Here is a 20,035-nt window from a genome sequence, read left to right as displayed (position 1 = left end):
CGCACAAAGAGGCGCGGGGCCAGTTTACAGGAATGTCAAGCCATTGATCTTTGTGTCAGTGGTTAAAAGACCGAAGTATAGTGTAAGCCCAGTACACGTGGATGCTTAGTTCACTACGAGAGTTCGGGATAATGGTCTATGATACCTTTCCTTCATTCAAACGGTGTTTATTTGTGGTGCTTGAATAAAAAACAATGCATTGTTTTTGATTGTGAATCCTATCCATCCATCCATAACCACTTATCCAGTGTAGGGTGGTGGTGAGTGCAATGTATATAGCAATGGGTGACTGAATGTGATTGAGTGTGATTGCATGTGCCATGCACTGGACCCGCATCTCCTCCAGTATGTGCCCAGTCTCATTCCCATACGCTAATAAAAAGGGATTTTTTTTTCAGACTGTAGTAACATGTTTACCAGCAGTAAACGATATGGTGTGAATTCATGGCCTTTTGCTGTGATGCGGTGTTTGCTAACTGAGGGCCAAACGCACATATAGGATGTTCAAGCTCTCAGAACGGTGGACTTTGGGATAATTCTTCTGCACCAAGGTCCAAAAAAACTTAAGATTGAGGTGGAGCAGATGACAGGAAAGACCTTTTATCTAAATGGTGACACATGACCGTGACACGTGAAGCTTCACCTGTTGAGCATGTCCTGCACCCAGTGCCACAGTCAGCACACTCTCCTGTTTCAGGATCTTGTGTCTGGCCTGTAACACATATAAGCCACAGAGAAGCGACAGGGGCGTAACACAAGCGTGAGCCAGTATCCTCTGCATGAACAAACTTATGTCAATCACTCCCATCAACCACTATGACAGTGAGTCTCAATCCTTTTCTTGGAACTCCCCTGCCAGAATGTTTTCATTCCAACCCAAATTGCTTTCAACCTGCTACATTCATTAGTAGCCTATTAAGGACCATCTTAGCCTGATTAAGGCAGGATTGAGTGGCTAGTGGTCCTCCAGGACCAGGATTGAGATCTACTGCACTATGATAGTGAGATGTCCTATACTTCAGAGAAAAACACAAATGTAAGTACAGTGAGACCTTACCATCTCCGCAATGGACAGGCTGACAGGTCCCGCTCTGGGCTGTGTAGTTCTCTCTGCACTGGGTACACGTGTTAGCATCTGTGCACAGCTCACAGTCTGGCAAGCAGGGCTGGCAGGTGAAATGGCTTTCGGTAGGATAGTATCCGCGTGGACAGTGAAGCCGGCACCTACCCTGGTGGAGGAACCGCTCCACTCCATCTTTGTCTAGAAAAACAAAGAGCGACATTAGCCTCATAGCTAGTGATGGCCAAAATTATGCCTCATGAGCCATTTGCTGTACTTTCTGACCCCACTAGATGGCGCTCTCTGTTCAAAAAAGGGCTCAAAGCAAGTCCCGAAGTAAAGCAAACAACCATCATGTGGTGGGGTCAAAAAATACCCCAAATGGTTCATAAGGTGTCGCTTTGGCCATCACTGCTCTTAGCACAGGGTTTAACCAATTCCATTTTTTAAAAATGCGAACAGAATGCACGAATGTAAGGGATCAGAAAGAATTGATTGGTTTATTTTTGGTAATTAACCAACCTCTCCACAAAACCCCCAGTTTTGTTGCTATGGACTGGTACAGGTCTGTGAAGCAGGAGTTCAAAGCCCCTAGCTTAGTGGTCAGCACTCTAGCCTCACTATAACACAATAATCGCACCAATGTTTCAACGTTCATGGAGTTCGCTTGTTCTTCTGGTGTCATGCCTGTTTCAGTAGGATACCCAGGTGCCATCAGGTTCTTAACTATTAATAAACTGTTACTACCTCCATGATTTGCTGGTCTATGCTGGTTAGTGCTGGTGGTTAACTCATGGTCATAAGTGGAAATTAGTGGTAGAACATCTTAAAATGAATTTGAGGAAGCACTTCTTTACACAGCGTGTAGTTAGAGTATGGAATAGTCTCCCTGTTAGTGTAGTGCAAGCTAAATCCCTGGGTTCCTTTAAATCAGAGCTAGATAAGATTTTAACAACTCTGAGCTATTAGTTCTCCCCAAATGAGCTTGATGGGCCGAATGGTTTGTAAATTTCTTATGTTCTTATAAAATCACATAGCGGGGACAACACATGCTGAGGAATACAGTGTGCAGAAGTTGCCAACTGTCAGCAGAGTCAATAGCTACAGACCTCCAAACTTCATGTGGCCTTCAGATTAGCTCAAGAACAATGCGTAGAGACCTTCATGGAATGGGTTTCCATGGCCGAGCAGCTGCATCCAAACCTTACGTCACCAAGTGCGATGCAAAGGAACTCTTAATGCTGCAGCATTCAAAGCCATTTTGGACTATTTCAAGCTCCCAGCTTAGTGGGAACATTTTGGGGATGGACCCTTCCTGTTCCAGCATGACTGCACACCAGTGGACAAAGCAAGGTCCATAAGGACATGGATGAGAAAGTCTGGTGTGGAGGAACTTGACCGGCCTGGACAGAACCTGACCTCAACCTGACAGAACACCTCTGGGATGAATTAGAGTGGAGACTGTGAGCCAGGGCTTCTCGTCCAACATCAGTGCCTGACCTCACAAATGCTCCCCTGGAAGAATGGTCAGAAATTCCCATAAACACACTCCTAAACCTTGTGGACAGCCTTCACAGAAGAGTTGAAGCTGTTATAGCTGCAAAAGGTCGGGTACCTCCATATTAAAGCCTATGTATTAAGAATGGGATGTCATTGAATTTCATGTGTGTGTAAAGGCAGGTGTCCCGATATTTTTGGCAATACAGTGTGTATGGTTTTGTGTACTTTACGCAGTTTCAGTGGGTTTCATGCATCTTCTAGCTGCTTATGCTGGGCAGGGAAATGAGGCGTTTACTGCGGGCAGCACAGGGGATCTCAGCAGTGTTCTGTGATGCACTCACTCATTCAGTGAAGCCACCCACTGTAAGGGTTGATGGAATGTTTAAAGCAGAAGGGAGACAAAGTTTGATATAAGCAGGGATTGACATAGCAGGTACGCATTCACATTTAAAAGAGATACGTGCGACAATCGATTGTTGTAACAGCGCAAATACGTACGTATTTTATGTGAATTTGCGCAGATGTGACAAGTGCATTTTAACCTTTTTATGCTAATTCCTACTTCATTTGCGGTATAGAATCTAAAATGTACGGTAATTTCTTATCGGCGCAAATGCACATAAAATACGTACGTATTTGCGCTGTTACATTAATCGATTGCAGCACATATCGCTTTTAAAGGTGAACACGTACTTGCGTACCAGTTATGTCAAGCCCTGGATATAAGGGTGTCTGATGGCTCAGTGGCTTGCAGCAGAGATCCCGAGTTGAAGGTTCGATGCCCATCCAAGCTATGTATACAAGTGGAGTTTGATTGTTCTTCCTGTGTTGACATGGGTTTCATCCGTTGTTCTGGGAAAATTTGGGATCTCTAAAAGCACTGGACAAGAAATTATGATCTGTTGTTTACTCTGAGTTGTGCGGGGGAGTTACTCAGATTTCTCACATACCGAGTCATGATTCCCAATCTCATGCACAGAAAGAGTACATCTGCCATACACAGAGTCTCCCAGCAGCGTCCATGAAACCTCTGAGTCACGCCTCTCCCACTCAGACCAGCAGCCTGGGCGCGTGAGATGACTCACACATAACACTGCTGGCATGAACCTGAGGAGCAGTGCATCTCTGAAAGCATGGTGGCCATTTCTGTTGTCAGATTACTTAATATGCTCAGTTATTATGCACATTTAGCATAAAGGACCTTTTGCTCCAGGTACCAAGGGGCTAGTTAACTAATCAAATAAGTGATCAAATTAAACATTGAGGGATTTGAGACCAACAACAGCAATCAACGATGATTAGAAGCAACACTACAGGAACCAATAACAACAAATTAATCAAGCTGAACTACCCAAGACTGGGGTCACCAGTCCCTGAAAAAGTTGCAACCATCCATCCATCCATTTTCCAAACCTCTTATCCTACTGGGTCGCGGGGGGTCCGGAGCCTATCTCGGAAGCAATGGGCACGAGGCAGGGAACAACCCAGGATGGGGGGCCAGCCCATCGCAGGGCACACTCACACACGCACGCACACCTACAGGCAATTTGGCAACTCCAATTAGCCTCAGCATGTTTTTGGACTGAGGGGGGAAACCGGAGTACCCGGAGGAAATCCCACAATGACATGGGGAGAACATGCAAACTCCACACACATGTGACCCAGGCAGAGACTCGAACCCGGGTCCCAGAGGTGTGAGGCAACCGTGCTAACCACTGCACCACCATGCCGCCCCAAGTTACAACCATTATTTTCCATATATAGATATTAATTGCAAAAATATTTAATGTCAAATGCAGTGTTTGTCACTGGTATTATTGCGTCATGAAGCATTCATTTTGTCATATATTTGTTTTGTTTATTTTCAATTTATATTTCAGTGAGTCTGTATTTAATGATACTCTTAATAAAGACAATATTTCATCCAAAAGAGCAACCTTGCAAAATAGCAAAATAAAGAAAAAATTATTAAAGGTATAATTTCCATATTAATTACCTTGTTAATAGTTCTGGACATCCATGACGTTAACATTAGTCACTGGTGACACGGATATGATGTAATACCCACAACTGTAACACTGGTGACATGGATATGATGTAATACCCACGACTGTAACACTGGTGACACGGATATGATGTAATATCCACGACTGTAACACTGGTGACATACTGATTAATATAGAGGATTTTTAGAATAGCTGGGCTGTTGGGGGGGTAAAATGAATCAATGATATAAAAGATATATGGGATTATTTTGACATAAATTCAATTACACAGCTTACAGTGCATAATACCAGTGATGTGTAGAAGATATGTTCTGTGCTGTGAAAAAAATCAATACATTTTATGAATAAAATGAGTGAGTATAGACTCACTTCCTCATTCCTTCCTCTATAATGATTCTTAACCCAGGGAAGCAGTTTAATACAGTAAAAAATTACTACATTAAAATGTAATATGTGCCCCAATAACCCCAGTGACTAACATCTCTGTGGCAAATGTATTTTTAATGACGTATTTTTAAATGTAGTACAATGTCAATGGTGCATATAATAAAAATTTAACTTGATAATACAATGTTGTACTTTTAAAAAATATTGTTTTATATTAAGAATGGTTACTCAGATGTTGAAATTTGCTTGTGCGACGATATGTGTTACATCAAGTATGAATCGAAAAAAATAGAAAAATAAAACAAATCATGACAGAAATGTGTTATTGCCCCCACAAATCCAAGAGGGTTTAGGGACAAAACTATCTGCCTCCGCAGCAGACTGTAGCGGTGGCTGCGGTATTATGTCACAGCTTAGAGGCGGGGGCATCGCTGAGATATATGCAACACCCTCATCCCACACAACACTGCCATCCCATCATAAAAACTTCGTCAAAGCTACCTTATGACACACCACAGACCAGAACCACAATTCGGACGCAGCCATTTTAAACAACCTTACTCTAATGTCTAATTCTTCCAAGTGAGGATGTCTACTTCTGATGCTAAACATAAAATGCTTAAAGCTTCTGGCTGTATCACAACTTTCCATAACAAAATATGAAGAGCATTAAAAAGTAGTTTTTACTGATCCGTGTGCTTGCTAATTAATTTGCAATCATCCAGCAGCAAAATAACATCTTAATCATTTAAATCCTACACGAGGGTTCGCTTGATTTTGCTTAAAACTTTTTTTTTTTCTCTGACCGCAGTGGTCCACAGCTGGCGACAGGTGTGTCTGTACTTACGCGTTTCTGCCCTTTTTAAAGTGTTCGCACCACGTACACTTCTGTTCACATATTTATTATGGCTGCAACCAATTTATCTAATGACTCAAGAACTGACGAGTTCTGCGTAGCAAAGCCGGTGACTTAAGTATCAGATACCAAAAGGGACACTTTTCAAAGGTATCCCTCAATAACCTTATCGGATTACCAGTGTTCACTCGGTTCCACAATAGACCGTGAGGAGACCATACGCTAATACATTTCTTACTCACAAGTAGTTAGTAGGCTATACATTATTAGAAAGACTCGTCGGTCATGTTTTGTAAAGAAATCAATATATACTGTAGCAAACAGGCACCAATTTAATTACTTACTGTTATTACTTTTTAGGAGATTTTTAATTCATCCATTTAAAAATGCCCACTAAGCACGGTTTTGAAATTAATATTTTTTTATCTACGTTTTATAGAATCACAAATAGACTCTATTTAAAGCTCAAGATCACAATATCAATTAAACTCTTAACACAGTAATGCGTACCTATTCCACAGCTGGTGCACTGGAACAGCTCGTGCCCCATGCACTCTGAACAGGTGGCGTGGCATCCGACGCACTGGTTCTTCGTAAGAAACTGGCCGCTCGGACAGTGGAACGACGAAGGTTTATTCTGTACATGTCCAAGCCAGCAGAGAAAAAGACACGCACAAAAACCAGCCTGCATTTTCACTTGCATGCGCGTAGCTGCGCCTCCATCCGAATAAGAGGCCAGAGGAGAGTAAGCTGATGCCGCCGAATGCCGTTACCATTGAATCACGGTCTGGGAGCGACAAGAAACCAGTCAGACAAGTTTGCTCATTTGGGGCTGGTCCATTGAATTGCAGCGTAACCAATAGTAACCATTATGTTTTCAGGGTTTCTTTATATGTGTACCACAAAAACCATGCAGATTATTAAATATATGCATAAAAGCATACAATTTAAGAAAAAGAGCATTATTGACCTCTCAAAGGTTGCTTGGAGAATAATTAGCAATGTGTTTTCTGTAAATATACTATAATTGTAATTACTTATGAAAATATTTTGTATTGTCCAAAACAATAAGATACAGAAATGACTCAAGATTAAGGACGAAACTGATAAAATTAGGACAAGTCAGCGAATAGGTTCAATGCACTGTCAGCTTTTTTGGCGCATGTTGACATAACGTTTGATACTCCTTTTGCAGTCAGAGCACGAGAACAAATGTCCCATTTCACTAGCTATTCCTGTTCATTAAACTTGAAACTGAATTATTACGTTTTAATTGATTGAATAAGGAGGGTATTCAGTAAATACGAAAAATAAATGGATCCGTAATAATAATGACGTTTTGGCAACGCCGTTTCTCCGAACTACTGCCAGAAGTAAATATGTGTATCAGATTGAGTGGTTATGTAGTCTAACAAAAGTCTGAAATATATTTCCTAAACGACCCCTCATGAGTGGTTGAATGTTGCATTTGGAATTCATTTAGGAAATTTACAGTCATATAATGTAGGCTATGTACATTTTGCAGTTCGTTTTAGATATAGACAGTCACATACTACCTGAAACAGTTGGAACTGAATTTATAAATAACTAGATTCGTTCGTAATCGTTCAATGATTCACTCATTGATCTTATACATGTTTTATCCATCATTAAATGTTATACTTAATGTTAATAAAATTCTATTAGTCATACTGACTGTCAGACGTACGTGTGTACATCATTACACCAGTGGGTGGCGAAAAAGAGGGTATGTTGATCGTGAGCAGCATGGACTAGTTCACTCATCAACGAACTGAACGGTGAACTGAACACAATATTATTCAACAAAAGAAGTGAAACAATCAGTCCAGTGACTCCTTGACTCGTTCAGTGACACCTCGTGTAAATTTCACGCGCTGTGTATGCCCTGTGATGGACGGTTCTAGGTGTCGCCAGCCCTCCAGCAGCTGAAATAGTTTCCGGACTTGCTGCAACCCGATAGTAGCCTGTATTTGTGGATTTTTTTGTTGTCGTTGGAGGGGATGGTAGATTATTATTATTATCGCACCATTTTGCACTGTTTCTACCAAAGTGGTTGTGAAGCCAGGCTGGTTGAGAATATGTTAGAAAGTTACAGAAAATATATCAAACATTAATATATATGAACATGCATCACCCTGAAGAATATATTTGCCAGGGGCATAACTTTGGCTGGAACACTGGGGGGGTTGAGGTCTCCACCCATTACTGGAGAAACGTGATTATTGGGGGGGGGGGGGGGGTTTGTATTAGCTGGTTTTGATTTAATGGGGGGGCACAACGCCGTAATTTATTGATTTATTTGGGGGGGGGGGGGGGGGTAATTTACGCCCATGATATTTGCCATATCGACTTCTTTGATATTTTACAAACAAACAAACAAAACACACACACACACACACACACACACTCACACACACACATATGCAGAGAGAGAGAGAGAGAGAGATTTGTAATTATATCTTTGTGGAGACTCTCCTGTCGTTTCTATGGGGAAAGCTCCAATCCCAACCTTAACCCCAACCCAGCCCTAACCTTAACCATAAGTAACCAAACAAAATATGAGGTATTTTTACTTTTTTGATTCACAGATCTTTGTGGGGACCTGGAAGATGATCCCCACAACATCAAAATAACAGATTTTTATCACATTGTGGGGAACATTTGGTCCCCACAATGTAACATGAGCCTAATCTACAGACATACTCACAAACACTTATACATAAAACAGTTTTCCAGTTATAACATTTTGATGTGTCTCTCTTTTTGATCATCCAGCGTCTCCAAAGGTTATCGACGGAAAGCTGAAACATGCACGGTCACCATAGCCATCACTGTTCTATGAAGCACAAAAAAATCTGAAAATGGGTTCGGTTTAGAGGGCTGTGATATTTGTGCGGCTCAGTGGGCAGCACTGCCACCTCGCACCTCCAGGGCTGGTAGGTGTAACATCTCCCCCCCTCTGTGTCAGTGGAGTTTGCATGTTCTCTCTGCGCTTCCTTTCCATTTTGCATCCTCCATAAACACGCAGCTGCATGTCCCTGGTGTCCCTGCCTTCAGTGACTTTGTCTGGCTGCCGTGTGCCTTCAGTCAGCTGGGATGTTTCCTGCAACACTGCACTGAATTCATTTTCCATTTGTTTCAAATAGAAAGTTTTGCAAAGCACCCCAGAATACTTTTTAAAGTTATTATAATTAGCATGTTTGCCTACATAAATATTCTAGATGACATGTCTTTTCAAAGCACTGTTATATGGCATATTAAATTTGATAAAGAATTTATACTGAATTTTATGCATTCCTATACTGGTGTCGATTAATTGGCAATTCAAAAGCTAGTTATTCTTTAACTGTTTGACCTTTCTATGTAAAAACAGCATTAGTGCAAATATGAGCATACACCCTTTAAAGGTTATCAGGATAGGTATTACTTAAAACAATATGGCTGCCTCAAGCCAATCAAATCACAGTATTCCCAAATCCCATTCGAAGCTACATCACTGAATAATGACTGTCCTGGTCTTAGAAATGCTCTGCACAATGTTATTGTGACTGTTGTCATTCGTATCAGAAGTTATTTAGCACAATTCAGAGGTTATTTAGACCCCTTCATTAAATTGTTAAGGGGAAATGTTGGATGACATATATGTACAGTTTTATGATGTTAAACAATATGGTTGCCATACTATCATATTTATACTCAGTGAGAGTCTTGATTTTCTACCAAACACTAATATATTAATATAAAGATGGTTTATTGTTATAAGTCAATAGATATCTCCTGTATTGTGGGTGCTATTAATTTGAAACTGAAATGCTTGTCTTCCAGAGTCACATAAAAGTAGTTGCTACACAAAATATAGAAAGTCACATGACTGCTGTAAAACTCATTATGCTTTCAGGCTGAAATATGGGGACTTTGGTTTTCCTCATGTTGGTCCTGTTGCCTCTTTGTTTGTCCCAGACAGGAGCAATCAAACCCTAATCTTGGGCCTTTCAGCCTATTCATCTCCTATAAGGACTCTGGTGATTTGCTGATCGTCTGAGATTATCTACACTAGCTTGGATACAGGGTAAGTTTGGACTTCCAACCAGTTGTAAAGCTAAATAGGGATTGTTTGTCACTCATCAGTCAGTACTAGCTGTGTGTTGTCCCGTACTTCTCTCTGCTGTATTAAAGTTTTCAATTGGATGTGACGTCTTTCTGCTTTTCATCACTACCAGCACCAGGAAATTGCAGCAATTTTTTCTTCAGTTTCCTTTATCTATATGCAATATTATTTTAAATCAAATGTTTATTCCATAGCATAATATGTTATTATTATTTTGTGATTAGTGACAGTAATTAATTACAGCATATTATGTGTGATACTAATTTACATCCAAGTAAACTAAATCAACAATTAAGTATAAGCTTTCTGGTCAGGTCAGGTGAACTTTCATCATGCTATTTAATATAGTAATGAGCCTTGGTATTAGAGCAAGTATTTAGAGCGAATGATTCCAAGTTATCCGGGCTGAGAAACCAGGGCGGTGTTCCACAAAGCAAGATTTTTTTGCTTAGCTGGATAACTTGTCGGATTTAAGATAGTCTGAGTTAAATTTAAGTGAACAAAGATAATGTCAGTTTAGCCCAGATTACCTGAAAACCAACAAGTTTATTTTACTTTATTATTATAAGCCCCTTAGGAAAAGGGGCAGAGAGAGAGAGAGAGAGAGCGAGAGAGAGAGAGAGAGAGAGAGAGAGAGAGAGAGAGAGAAATCCTTTGTTGTTTCCTTGATTGTTTCTAATTGACAATGGATCAGCCCTTGAACAAAAGATAACGGTCCCTGATGTGGTTCAGCCAGTAAAAGCTCTCTTCTCAAGGGCAAGCAGCTTCCTACAGCTCGCATTAGGGTTGAAATCCGTTCTTTGTCATTAACTGATCATGACCAGCAGTCCCACACTGACAATCATCCTGCCAAAGCAGAGAGGGCAAAAATCAGCTGGGGTACCTCCAGATGTGGCAGGCAGCTGCGATGCTCCCGGCTCCGGTGCTGTGGTTTGTGCCGCTGCTTTAGTAAAAGCTCTTGACCGTTCTGCATGATACCGTATGATTTCCAGCCTGGTCAGCAAAGCAGATTAGCGTGGGAGCTGAATTGGAGGAGCATAAACCAGGTGGTCTGTGCTGTCTGGCCGGTGTTCAGAATAGGAAACTAGAAATATCTAAATTCAGATAACAGGTGAGTTGTAGCTTAGTGGGCTGTCATTGTTTGTGTTGTTATTATTACTATTATTACTTTCGTAACTCTTATTATTATTACCGGTATTAATGCTCCATAGAGTAAAGTTCATAGTATATTTATTTTGCTCTTTGCATTCTGTATTTTGTCACAAGAAATATCATCATGCCTTTTGTAAATGTGTAAACCTGTTGAAAATCAAGCACCATGAAGGGGGGGGCGGGGGGGGGTGGGGGGTGAAGAGTTCACAACACTCATGAAGCATGGGAGGGGTGAAAGACAAAACAAGTTCAAAGCAAACACTCAAAAATTGAAAATCGGGAGCAGTTAGTATTTTCACCGTCTGACTCTGACCTCCTATCCCTGAACGTGTTGCTTTAAGGGTTTGCATGGTTAGAAGGTGCTAGAGCTGGGCGATATGGCAAAATATTTCATCAGAATAATTCTTCTTTCATATCAATCTATATCGATAATTATTACACTATAATTCAAATCATTGTTTTCTTACTTCAAAGCTCATTTTTTTTTGCTTAGAAATTCCATAGAATTACCATTAAACAGATTCAAAAAATGAAAATGTGACAAATTGAATGTAAATCAAATTTTGCAACTTTACTGTAGGCCATGATTTAGTCATTTTTAAACACATTCATAATGCATTATAATGCATTCATGAAGCATTATAAACATTGTTATAAATATTTATAAAAAAGACATAACACATTATAGCCATGTTCATTATGCATTATGTCTGCCTTATGAAATTCTCATCTATAATGCACCTGTATAATGCAGTTATAAAGCATCCTTAATGTTTATACCGACAATTGTAATGCAGTATAAAGGTATCTATAGTGCATTATAGATGAGAGCTTCATAAAGTAGTCATAATGCATAATCAACATGGTTATGTATGCCTTTTTATATAAATATTTATAGCCATGTTTATAATGCTTTATGAATGCACTATTACTTGTTATGAATGTGTTTATAAATTACTAAAAACATGGCCTTAAGTAAAGTGTTGCCCTCTTTTTAATAAATAAATCATGTATACGTACAATTATACAAAAATTACCCATTTATATTGTAACACTAGAAAATGCTGCAATTTGAGTTTGTTGTTGGGTTTATTCTCACTGCTCATTCCAGAGGTTTGACATTGCTGGAAAAGTTTTCACCCGTCCCCTTAAGAAAAATAAAATGCTGTGTCCCATGTAGTTCGCAGTACTTCCAGTTTTAGTTGGGACAAGTTTTCGGCAGAGTTTAAAGTACACAGCAACAGTCTGTTTTCCTGTCAGACTTTAAACTGCAAAAAGTGCTGCCACAATTCAGAATATCTCCTTTTTAAGAAGATGGTATGGCTGGCCGAGTGTCTTATTCACCGAAGGTTCCCTCTGACGGAGCACGATTCTTTTCCACGATTCACAGTACAGTAGCACATGGTGTGCGCTGCTAAATCAGACTTTCTGAGCATTTGTTTGGACTTTGCGTGTTTGTTCTTAAAGGAATACCACATGATTGGCTGGAACTGGGTTCATTTATGTTATGTGATAGACTGCTATCACATAACTGCTATCAACAGTTTATCAAAGTTCCTTATTTTATTATAATTTCAATTACATATGATGATAAGTATGTATACCATTTATATTACATAGCCTGTTAATATACCAATTTCCTATGTAGGGGACTTTTTACTCCTCCTATATTTCATTTATTCATTCATTTATCATCTTATACACTGAAAAAATAAAACAAAACTGTTGTTTGTTCAGTATGTTTTTTCTCATTCCATCCATTTTCCAAACCACTTATCCTACTGGGTCTTGGGGGAACAACCCAGGATGGGGGGCCAGCCCATCGCAGGGCACACTCACACACCAGTCACTCACACATGCACACCTACGGGCAATTTAGCGACTCCAATTAGCCTCAGCGTGTTTTTGGACTGTGGGGGGAAACCGGAGTACCCGGAGGAAACCCCATGACGACATGGGGAGAACATGCAAACTCCGCACACATGTGACCCAGGCGGAGACTCGAACCCGGGTCCCAGAGGTGTGAGGCAACAGTGCTAAACACTGCACCACCATACTGCCCCTTTTTCTCATTCCAATACTTGAAAATTATTAGTTTGTTCATGTAAACAAAACTTTCTTATGTCTGTGGTTGAACCATTTTTTACAGGCTAAACTGTATAAATGATTTACATCAAGGCAACTTAAAATATTTTATGTGATCAATTGCTTAAAATGTTTACATCGATTCAACAACTCCAACATTTAAATCTTTCATTGTAAATCTGCTCCTTAACTCTTGGTAATCGCTACGGTGATTAGGTGACCAAGAATGTAGAAAGTTGAGAAGTAAAAGAGGAAAAATCCAGTATATACAAGTCAAGTGCCTCGCTGGAAAACCAGAAAAGGGGAAAAATAAAAAAGTAATCTTTACTGAGACATCGTTCTGCTAATCCAGTCATTTGGAAATCCTCTGCTTTCACACCTCATTGACTGAAGATGTAGTACATAAATACCCCACATCCAGGAAGGATAGGCAGAGGGCTACTCGCTTTTAAAGGAGAGGAAAGTAATGAAGACATATAGACCTCAGAGGATGCTTGAGCCACATTGACATTTTCAGGATGGTAGCAGAAACTGGAACGAAATCCATGTCAAACTGTGAGAGACAAGGGAAGGAGTGTCACAGCTGCTTAAGGACGGCTAATTCCTTATTCAAAGGCAGATTTTTAAAACGAGACGTTTTAACATTTAACAGTTTGCCAATGTAATAAAAGTGTGACTCATGGATTTTAGTGAAAATCAATGCTGAAAGTCTTCTGAATAAATCTATTTGGGCCACATTTTCACTGCAGGGCTCATACACTTTGTTAGCATGTAGTGGATTTCTACTCCATATTTACTGTCCTGAGGGCTCAGTGTAAGCTTAACTTAACCCAGTTATTGACATTTTGATGGGTTTGAGTCGACATATCAGCTAACACACCAATCATTCAATCAGTGTTTTTTTTTAAATCAGCCAATGAAGGCGCTTCAATGGATGCCTAAAAGACAGTCAAACTTTCTGTAAAACCAGCAGTTGAAAAGTAAGCCTTGGTGGTTGTTGATGTAAGTTAGTCTGCTTTTGTAAAAGGTACATCGCACGTAAAATCCTTGTTCCAGCAGCTGAGGGGCTTGAACTCCCAGTCAATACGGATCACTGCATCCATCACTGGATGTGACAGACAGTGACTCTTACACAAAGACAGCACAAAGTACATAGTATACTGCAGTGATGAGCATTACGTCTTGGGAGAACGTTACAATAAGGTTAAATGCACGCCATGTACTGACATAAATGCCGTAATAACTGATCCTGATCCCACTTACGGTAAATAAAATACCAGACCAGGTGGAGAAGACAGACTGGAACTGCTTAAAGGATCATTTGTCATTAAAATACAGAGCTGAAGAACAGCAGTCAAAGTTTGTGTAGTGGAAGGAATGCATTATGGGGTAGTATTTATCCCAATGTAGAGGCACAAATGCACCAGACATCACAAAAATATAGACCATAAATTCAAAGGATTCTTGAAAAACTGAACAGAGACTGGAAATGTACAACAAGAGTCCCTTCTTTAAAAAAAAAAAAAATATATATATATATATATATATATATATAAAAGAATGAAAGAAGCGGCAGCCGGAAGGGCCAATAGCAGCGGCAACTTACCTACCTAAAGCAATTTGAATGTTATTCAAAGCACTATAGAATAAAAGCAACTAAAAGGCACTATGGCGGTCAGACGGGAAGTTTAAGATCCTTAGTATATAACTAGATTGTGGTGCATTGCCCGCCATGTTGGTGTCTTCCGACCCAGCCGGTCATTTCTTTTCTAGTCGCTTTATGATTTCTGTGAGTGTAACGGGGACGACGGATGCTTCCCATGCTTGACGTCATGCCGTGGAGGAGCTAGGTGGAGGAGTGACTTTGTGCTTCTGCTGCAGCAGAGAGTGACATGATGAGGGACTGGGAGACGCACAGACAGGAAGGCGTCTGTAATATATAGAGAGCATCAGGCGCCGAGAAAGGAATGGGGAATATCTGAGTGAACAGCTATGGAGAAATGATTGGAAACGCGACGGTAAGGCAGTGCTTTAATATATAACCGAAGCATGATATGTATGGTAAATAGGAATATAAAGTGGTGTTTAACGGCATATCTAGAGCAGGTGCGTCTGGTTATGAGGCTGAGGTTCATCTACCGTCTTCCATTTAACAACTTGCGTGTTATTTCATTTAGATATGTAAATATAACAATTTACATGGGTATGTTAGTCTGGTATTTGGTGTTATTGTATTTTACGAGGGCACCTTGATGCCAATCGAGACCAATCGAAGCAGCTGATGTCGGATGATGGGGGTAGGTTTTTAGATGAAGAGCTCAAAGCGTGTGAATATAATAAAGTGCTTTTTAGACGTTTGCATGACCGGTGATTTTTTTTTTCCCCCATCTGCATGATAGACAGCGGCGGCGGCGGCGGTGCGCTCCCGCTGATTGTCGCGTAGCGGTGCGCCCGACGTCCGGGCACACGCAGCTCTCCGTGAACGCGGAAACTAAAAGCTGCCCTATGCACGCTTTATTCATTTTCAACTTTTATTTTCGTGCGATCTCTTTGTCTCATTGTTCACCGATCGCTTTGCCGTAAAGGGTGAGTGTGGCAAGCTGGCTAAGATCACCTTTTCTATTGATGACATGCACACCGTTCTTCGCAGACGAGAGAGCAAGCGAAGTGCTGTTCAAATTGATCCGGATTATTATTATTATTATTATTATTATTATTATTATTATTATTATTATTATTATCATCGTCGTAACGCATATTTTGGAGGGATAGTCGTGTTTGCTTCATATCATGCCACCAGTCTACAGGTAGCCTTTAATAGAACATGCAGCACGATCACTCTCCTTGCTGATGGTTACAGGCAGACGTATGGACGTGCATTAGGCCCATATACATATGTAAGAGCATTCATACGCCTTTGTCATGTGTCTCCTAAAATAATACAATAATGCGTGTCGGGCACAAAAAGCAGACTCGTTCATGTGCCTTAAAACAATGCTAAAACTTGTTTTGATCTCGCTTACGGCACAGAGATCCTTAAGTTTTCATTAAAACAACTGTATATAAATCATTGATAACTCACATGTCGTTTCTGGTGTATTTTTCTTCCCGATATTGATTGTGTAACACATTCTATACTTTTGTGTCGTGCGGAATGTATAGAAAAACGAACATTTCGCATCCCAGTATCCTTGTCAGCCACGTAGCCGCTGACTTACTGTGACAAATGCCATGTGTTGAGCCGCAGACGTGAACTTTACTACTGACATCTCCCACACAATTTTGTGTGGATGTTTTAAAAGAATCACCGCAGCGCACCTACTTAGTGCTGGCTGGATATGGAACCCACATGAATTCTAGTAATTTTCAGAACATAAGTGGAGGAGGTGAGTAGAATAAAATGACCATCTCCATTTACTTCATAATAGTAAAGGATACCACTAACTTGCAAGCAGCGTGAATATTGCCTAATTGAGTTTATGTTTACCATACGTGAATTATCTACAATGTTGAATCGTTATTATATTCACATACTGTACTCATATACTTATACTGTACCCATATTCATATGCAGTTCTCTCATTTATTTTATTTATTTTTAAATAAATAAAGTTGTTAAATACAGTGGTTTATTGAACACCCCTGTGATGGCACCTGTATCTAAAAACACTGGGATATTTATCTGTTTCTTTTATCAGGTAGAAACCTTGGCTGCTGCATTAATCTTGCATGACTGTCTGGATTAACATTTGATTTTTGAATTTCGGGTAGTCCTGTTGCTTCACATGAGTTGAGTGTTTCAGTCATACCCCACATTCTGTGTGTATGAAATTTGCATGTTATCTCTGTGCCACATGGGCTTCCACCGGCAGGCCAAAGACAGGCAATTAGGTTAATTCCATCCATTTGCCGACTGCTTATTCAGTACGTGGACTACTTTTTTCCGTAAATGGACGAGTCCAATCTGCATAAATGCGTCAGTCTACTCTGTTTAAATGGTTGAGTCCACTCTGCTTAAATGGGTGACTCTTCTCTGTCTCGGGATTACAAATAACTTAAAAGCTGAGAGGCCAACTGTGTAGTGGACTGTAGATGCAGAGATGCTTGAAGCATATATCAACATAGGCATCTGCACCGAGGTACACAGACAATCTTAGGCACAGAGTCAACACGGGACATTGAAATATTACATTTCACAGGACCAGGCACTGCAAGAGTGTGTTTCAGAGAACCAGATGTTAATGGAGTGTGCCTAGCAGGCAGATTTGGACAGTTCAGGTCCAGAAAGTATGAATCCAGACCAGGATTTTGTATCAACCAACTAGTTAACTTCTCAGTGTCTGTGACTCTTTATTCTCGACTGATTGGTCGAAACAAAATCTCAGACTGGATTTTTACTTTCTGTACGTGAACTATCCGCCTCTGCTAACAGGGGCAGACTTCAGAAAGTGCGCGTCTAGGAGCACACACCGGAATAGTGTGGCTAACAGGAGTAGACATCGGAACAGTGTGCTGTGCATGAGCAAGTGTAAGTGGCAAGGAGGACTTGAGCAGAGAAGGTGAAGATATTGAAGACTGGCAGGTGTTACTGTTGCAGGAGGTGTCACATTGCACAGGTGTCATGATTTTTCAGACATTGTCACAGAACATGCTTGACTGGGACAACGTGGGCCAAAGTCACGGGTGAAACCTTTTGATGAATTCATTTTTTCAGAGAGGACCTACCCACGCTACCCACTAGGATGTATTAATGTAATTTTTCATAGGTTTAGTTGAAACTCGACAGCTTAGTGCTCAGTGTCTGTGTTTGGAGGGTTGTGGGTTCTAATCCCATGGTTGCCAGTGTGGTCGTATCAGCACTCGGGTCTTTCGGTAGGTGCCTTGGGGATGCAGGCTGACCCTGCCCTCCGAATTGAAAAAAAAAAATACATCTGGAGCAGTATTAGTTCACTGTTAACAAATTCATCTTTAGACCTTTAAGGTTAATTGATGAATTACTTTGCCTAGGCCTGTCTTTAACCTCCCTGGACCTGGTGACCATTAATTGGCTAAACACAGTGTGTAACTCTAACAGCCTCCTGTAATTTTTGACAGAAAAGTTTTCCTCATTTGCATGTCACTTTGGTCCAAAGCATCTGCAAATATGTAAATACACAATAAAAAAACATCCTGGATAACTGCAGCCAGACATATGTCAACAATGCATCATTGTCTTGTTGTTTAAACATGTTATTGCTGTTCTGCTACACAATGGCATTAGCTGGGAATGCGGCTTATGATAAATAAAATCTTCTTCATCACAAGTCACCATAGAAATGTTACCCAGACACATGGGGTTATACTGATCAAACAATAGAACAAAGTACTCAGGAATACCTTTGTGCAACATGTAGTTGAACACTAATGATGAGTGATCATAGAAAATGAATTCTAGATTCATTTAAGAAATGTCACAAACACCAAACATATACAAGAAGGGAATGGCAACTGTCAGAGTCATACACTTTAAGTAATGGTCACGATGCAGGGATGCAAAACATCAGCTGATGTTATTAATTGGCCACGAAACAGCACATTGATGAATTCATTGACCAGTACTGCTGCAAGTGTAAATTTTTTGTCTGCAGACTATACACTTTTAGTGCAACCTTTAAACCACTCAGTTAAACCCAAATGACAAGGAATGAGGAAATATACATAGCCATTTTCCAAATTGCTTATCCTACTGGGTCGCAGGGGGTCCGGAGCCTATCCCGGAAGCAATGGGCACGAGGCAGGGAACAACCCAGGATGGGGGGCCAGCCCATCACAGGGCACACTCACACACCAATCACTCACACATGCATACCTACAGGCAATTTAGCAACTCCAATTAGCCTCAGCATGTTTTTGGACTGTGGGGGGAAACCGGAGTACCCATAGGAAATCCCACGACGACATGGGGAGAACATGCAAACTCCACACACATGTGACCCAGGCGGAGACTCGAACCCGGGACCCAGAGGTGTGAGCCAACAGTGCTAACCACTGCACCACCATGCCGCCCCCTGGTGCTAACATAATGTCCACAAATTTTAGAACAAAGCCTTTCTTGCTTTAAGGTTATATTGTTTTATTTTACTATGTGCTGATTTCTTAATATAATTAAAAAGGTGAATTGGGAGTGTGATAAAAAAGGTTTTGCCTAAGTCGTTAATCAAATCAACAACCTTCTGTCATTGATAGATCTCACAAACTGAAACTAATGAGTGAAAGAGCCTGCGATGTGGATTACACGTCACCACTTTGTGGAAATTGCTAGAAGTTATCGGAGAAAGTGAAAAAAGGAAGCTAGTCGAACTTTAGAATTAAATCAGCAGCCAGACAGCGTCAATGGATTTGTCCAGATATTGTAGCGGTGTGCTGCTCTTTACCACTTTATGATAAGGGAATTAAATTATTTTACTACGCAGATGAGACTGCTGGGGTCAGTGGAAGAATGGATGCAGCGAGAGTTTCAGACGTGTTCCCCTTCAATGAAAAAAGCTTAAGATAGAAATCTAGCCAGCAGATGCTACAATGGTTATGGCCGTTAACTTGTATCTTAAAAGCTGTGGGAAGGGCCTTACTCATTAACCTCACTGGTGTTACCTTTCGTTCTCACGTACCATCACTATATGTGTCTAAAAGTCCGGTGAACAAAGACGTCCTGAGGCTTAACACTTTTCACTTCCATCATCAAAACAAAATAAGCAAGAAAGAACGATTTTTGTCTTGCATTTCATTGTGCGTTGATGCCCTCGTTTTGCCGTGTTTCTTAAATCCATTTTATTTGTTTCTCAGTTGAATTATATTGACGGCTCACGGAACTCCATTGTTAA

At 40.5% G+C, this 20,035-nt stretch overlaps 2 protein-coding genes across 4 annotated transcripts in view; one reads left to right on the top strand and one right to left on the bottom strand.

The window, feature by feature from the left end:
• Positions 1–6,592, bottom strand: part of LOC125706280 (proprotein convertase subtilisin/kexin type 5) — a 30,567-nt gene extending 23,975 nt beyond the window's left edge. The window contains exons 1-3 of the mRNA XM_048972894.1: positions 6,320–6,592; positions 1,058–1,261; positions 644–712 (exon numbers count right to left, since the gene is read on the bottom strand). Coding sequence (XP_048828851.1) covers positions 644–712; positions 1,058–1,261; positions 6,320–6,512 — 466 coding nt within the window. The 5' untranslated portion in view covers positions 6,513–6,592. The remainder of the gene's footprint in view (positions 1–643; positions 713–1,057; positions 1,262–6,319) is intronic.
• Positions 6,593–15,010: 8,418 nt separating this feature from the next.
• The window catches only part of otud7a (OTU deubiquitinase 7A), a 63,706-nt gene continuing 58,681 nt past the window's right edge, over positions 15,011–20,035 (top strand). For all 3 annotated transcript variants that reach the window (XR_007381965.1, XR_007381964.1, XM_048972895.1), the window contains exon 1: positions 15,011–15,193. The gene's annotated coding sequence lies outside the window, so the exon portion shown is untranslated. The remainder of the gene's footprint in view (positions 15,194–20,035) is intronic.

This window comes from Brienomyrus brachyistius, chromosome 13, assembly GCF_023856365.1.
Source record: "Brienomyrus brachyistius isolate T26 chromosome 13, BBRACH_0.4, whole genome shotgun sequence".
In the NCBI taxonomy this organism is placed as follows: domain Eukaryota; kingdom Metazoa; phylum Chordata; class Actinopteri; order Osteoglossiformes; family Mormyridae; genus Brienomyrus; species Brienomyrus brachyistius.
The sequence above is the reverse complement of the archived record's forward strand: the minus strand, read 5'-3'. Positions and strand labels throughout refer to the sequence as shown.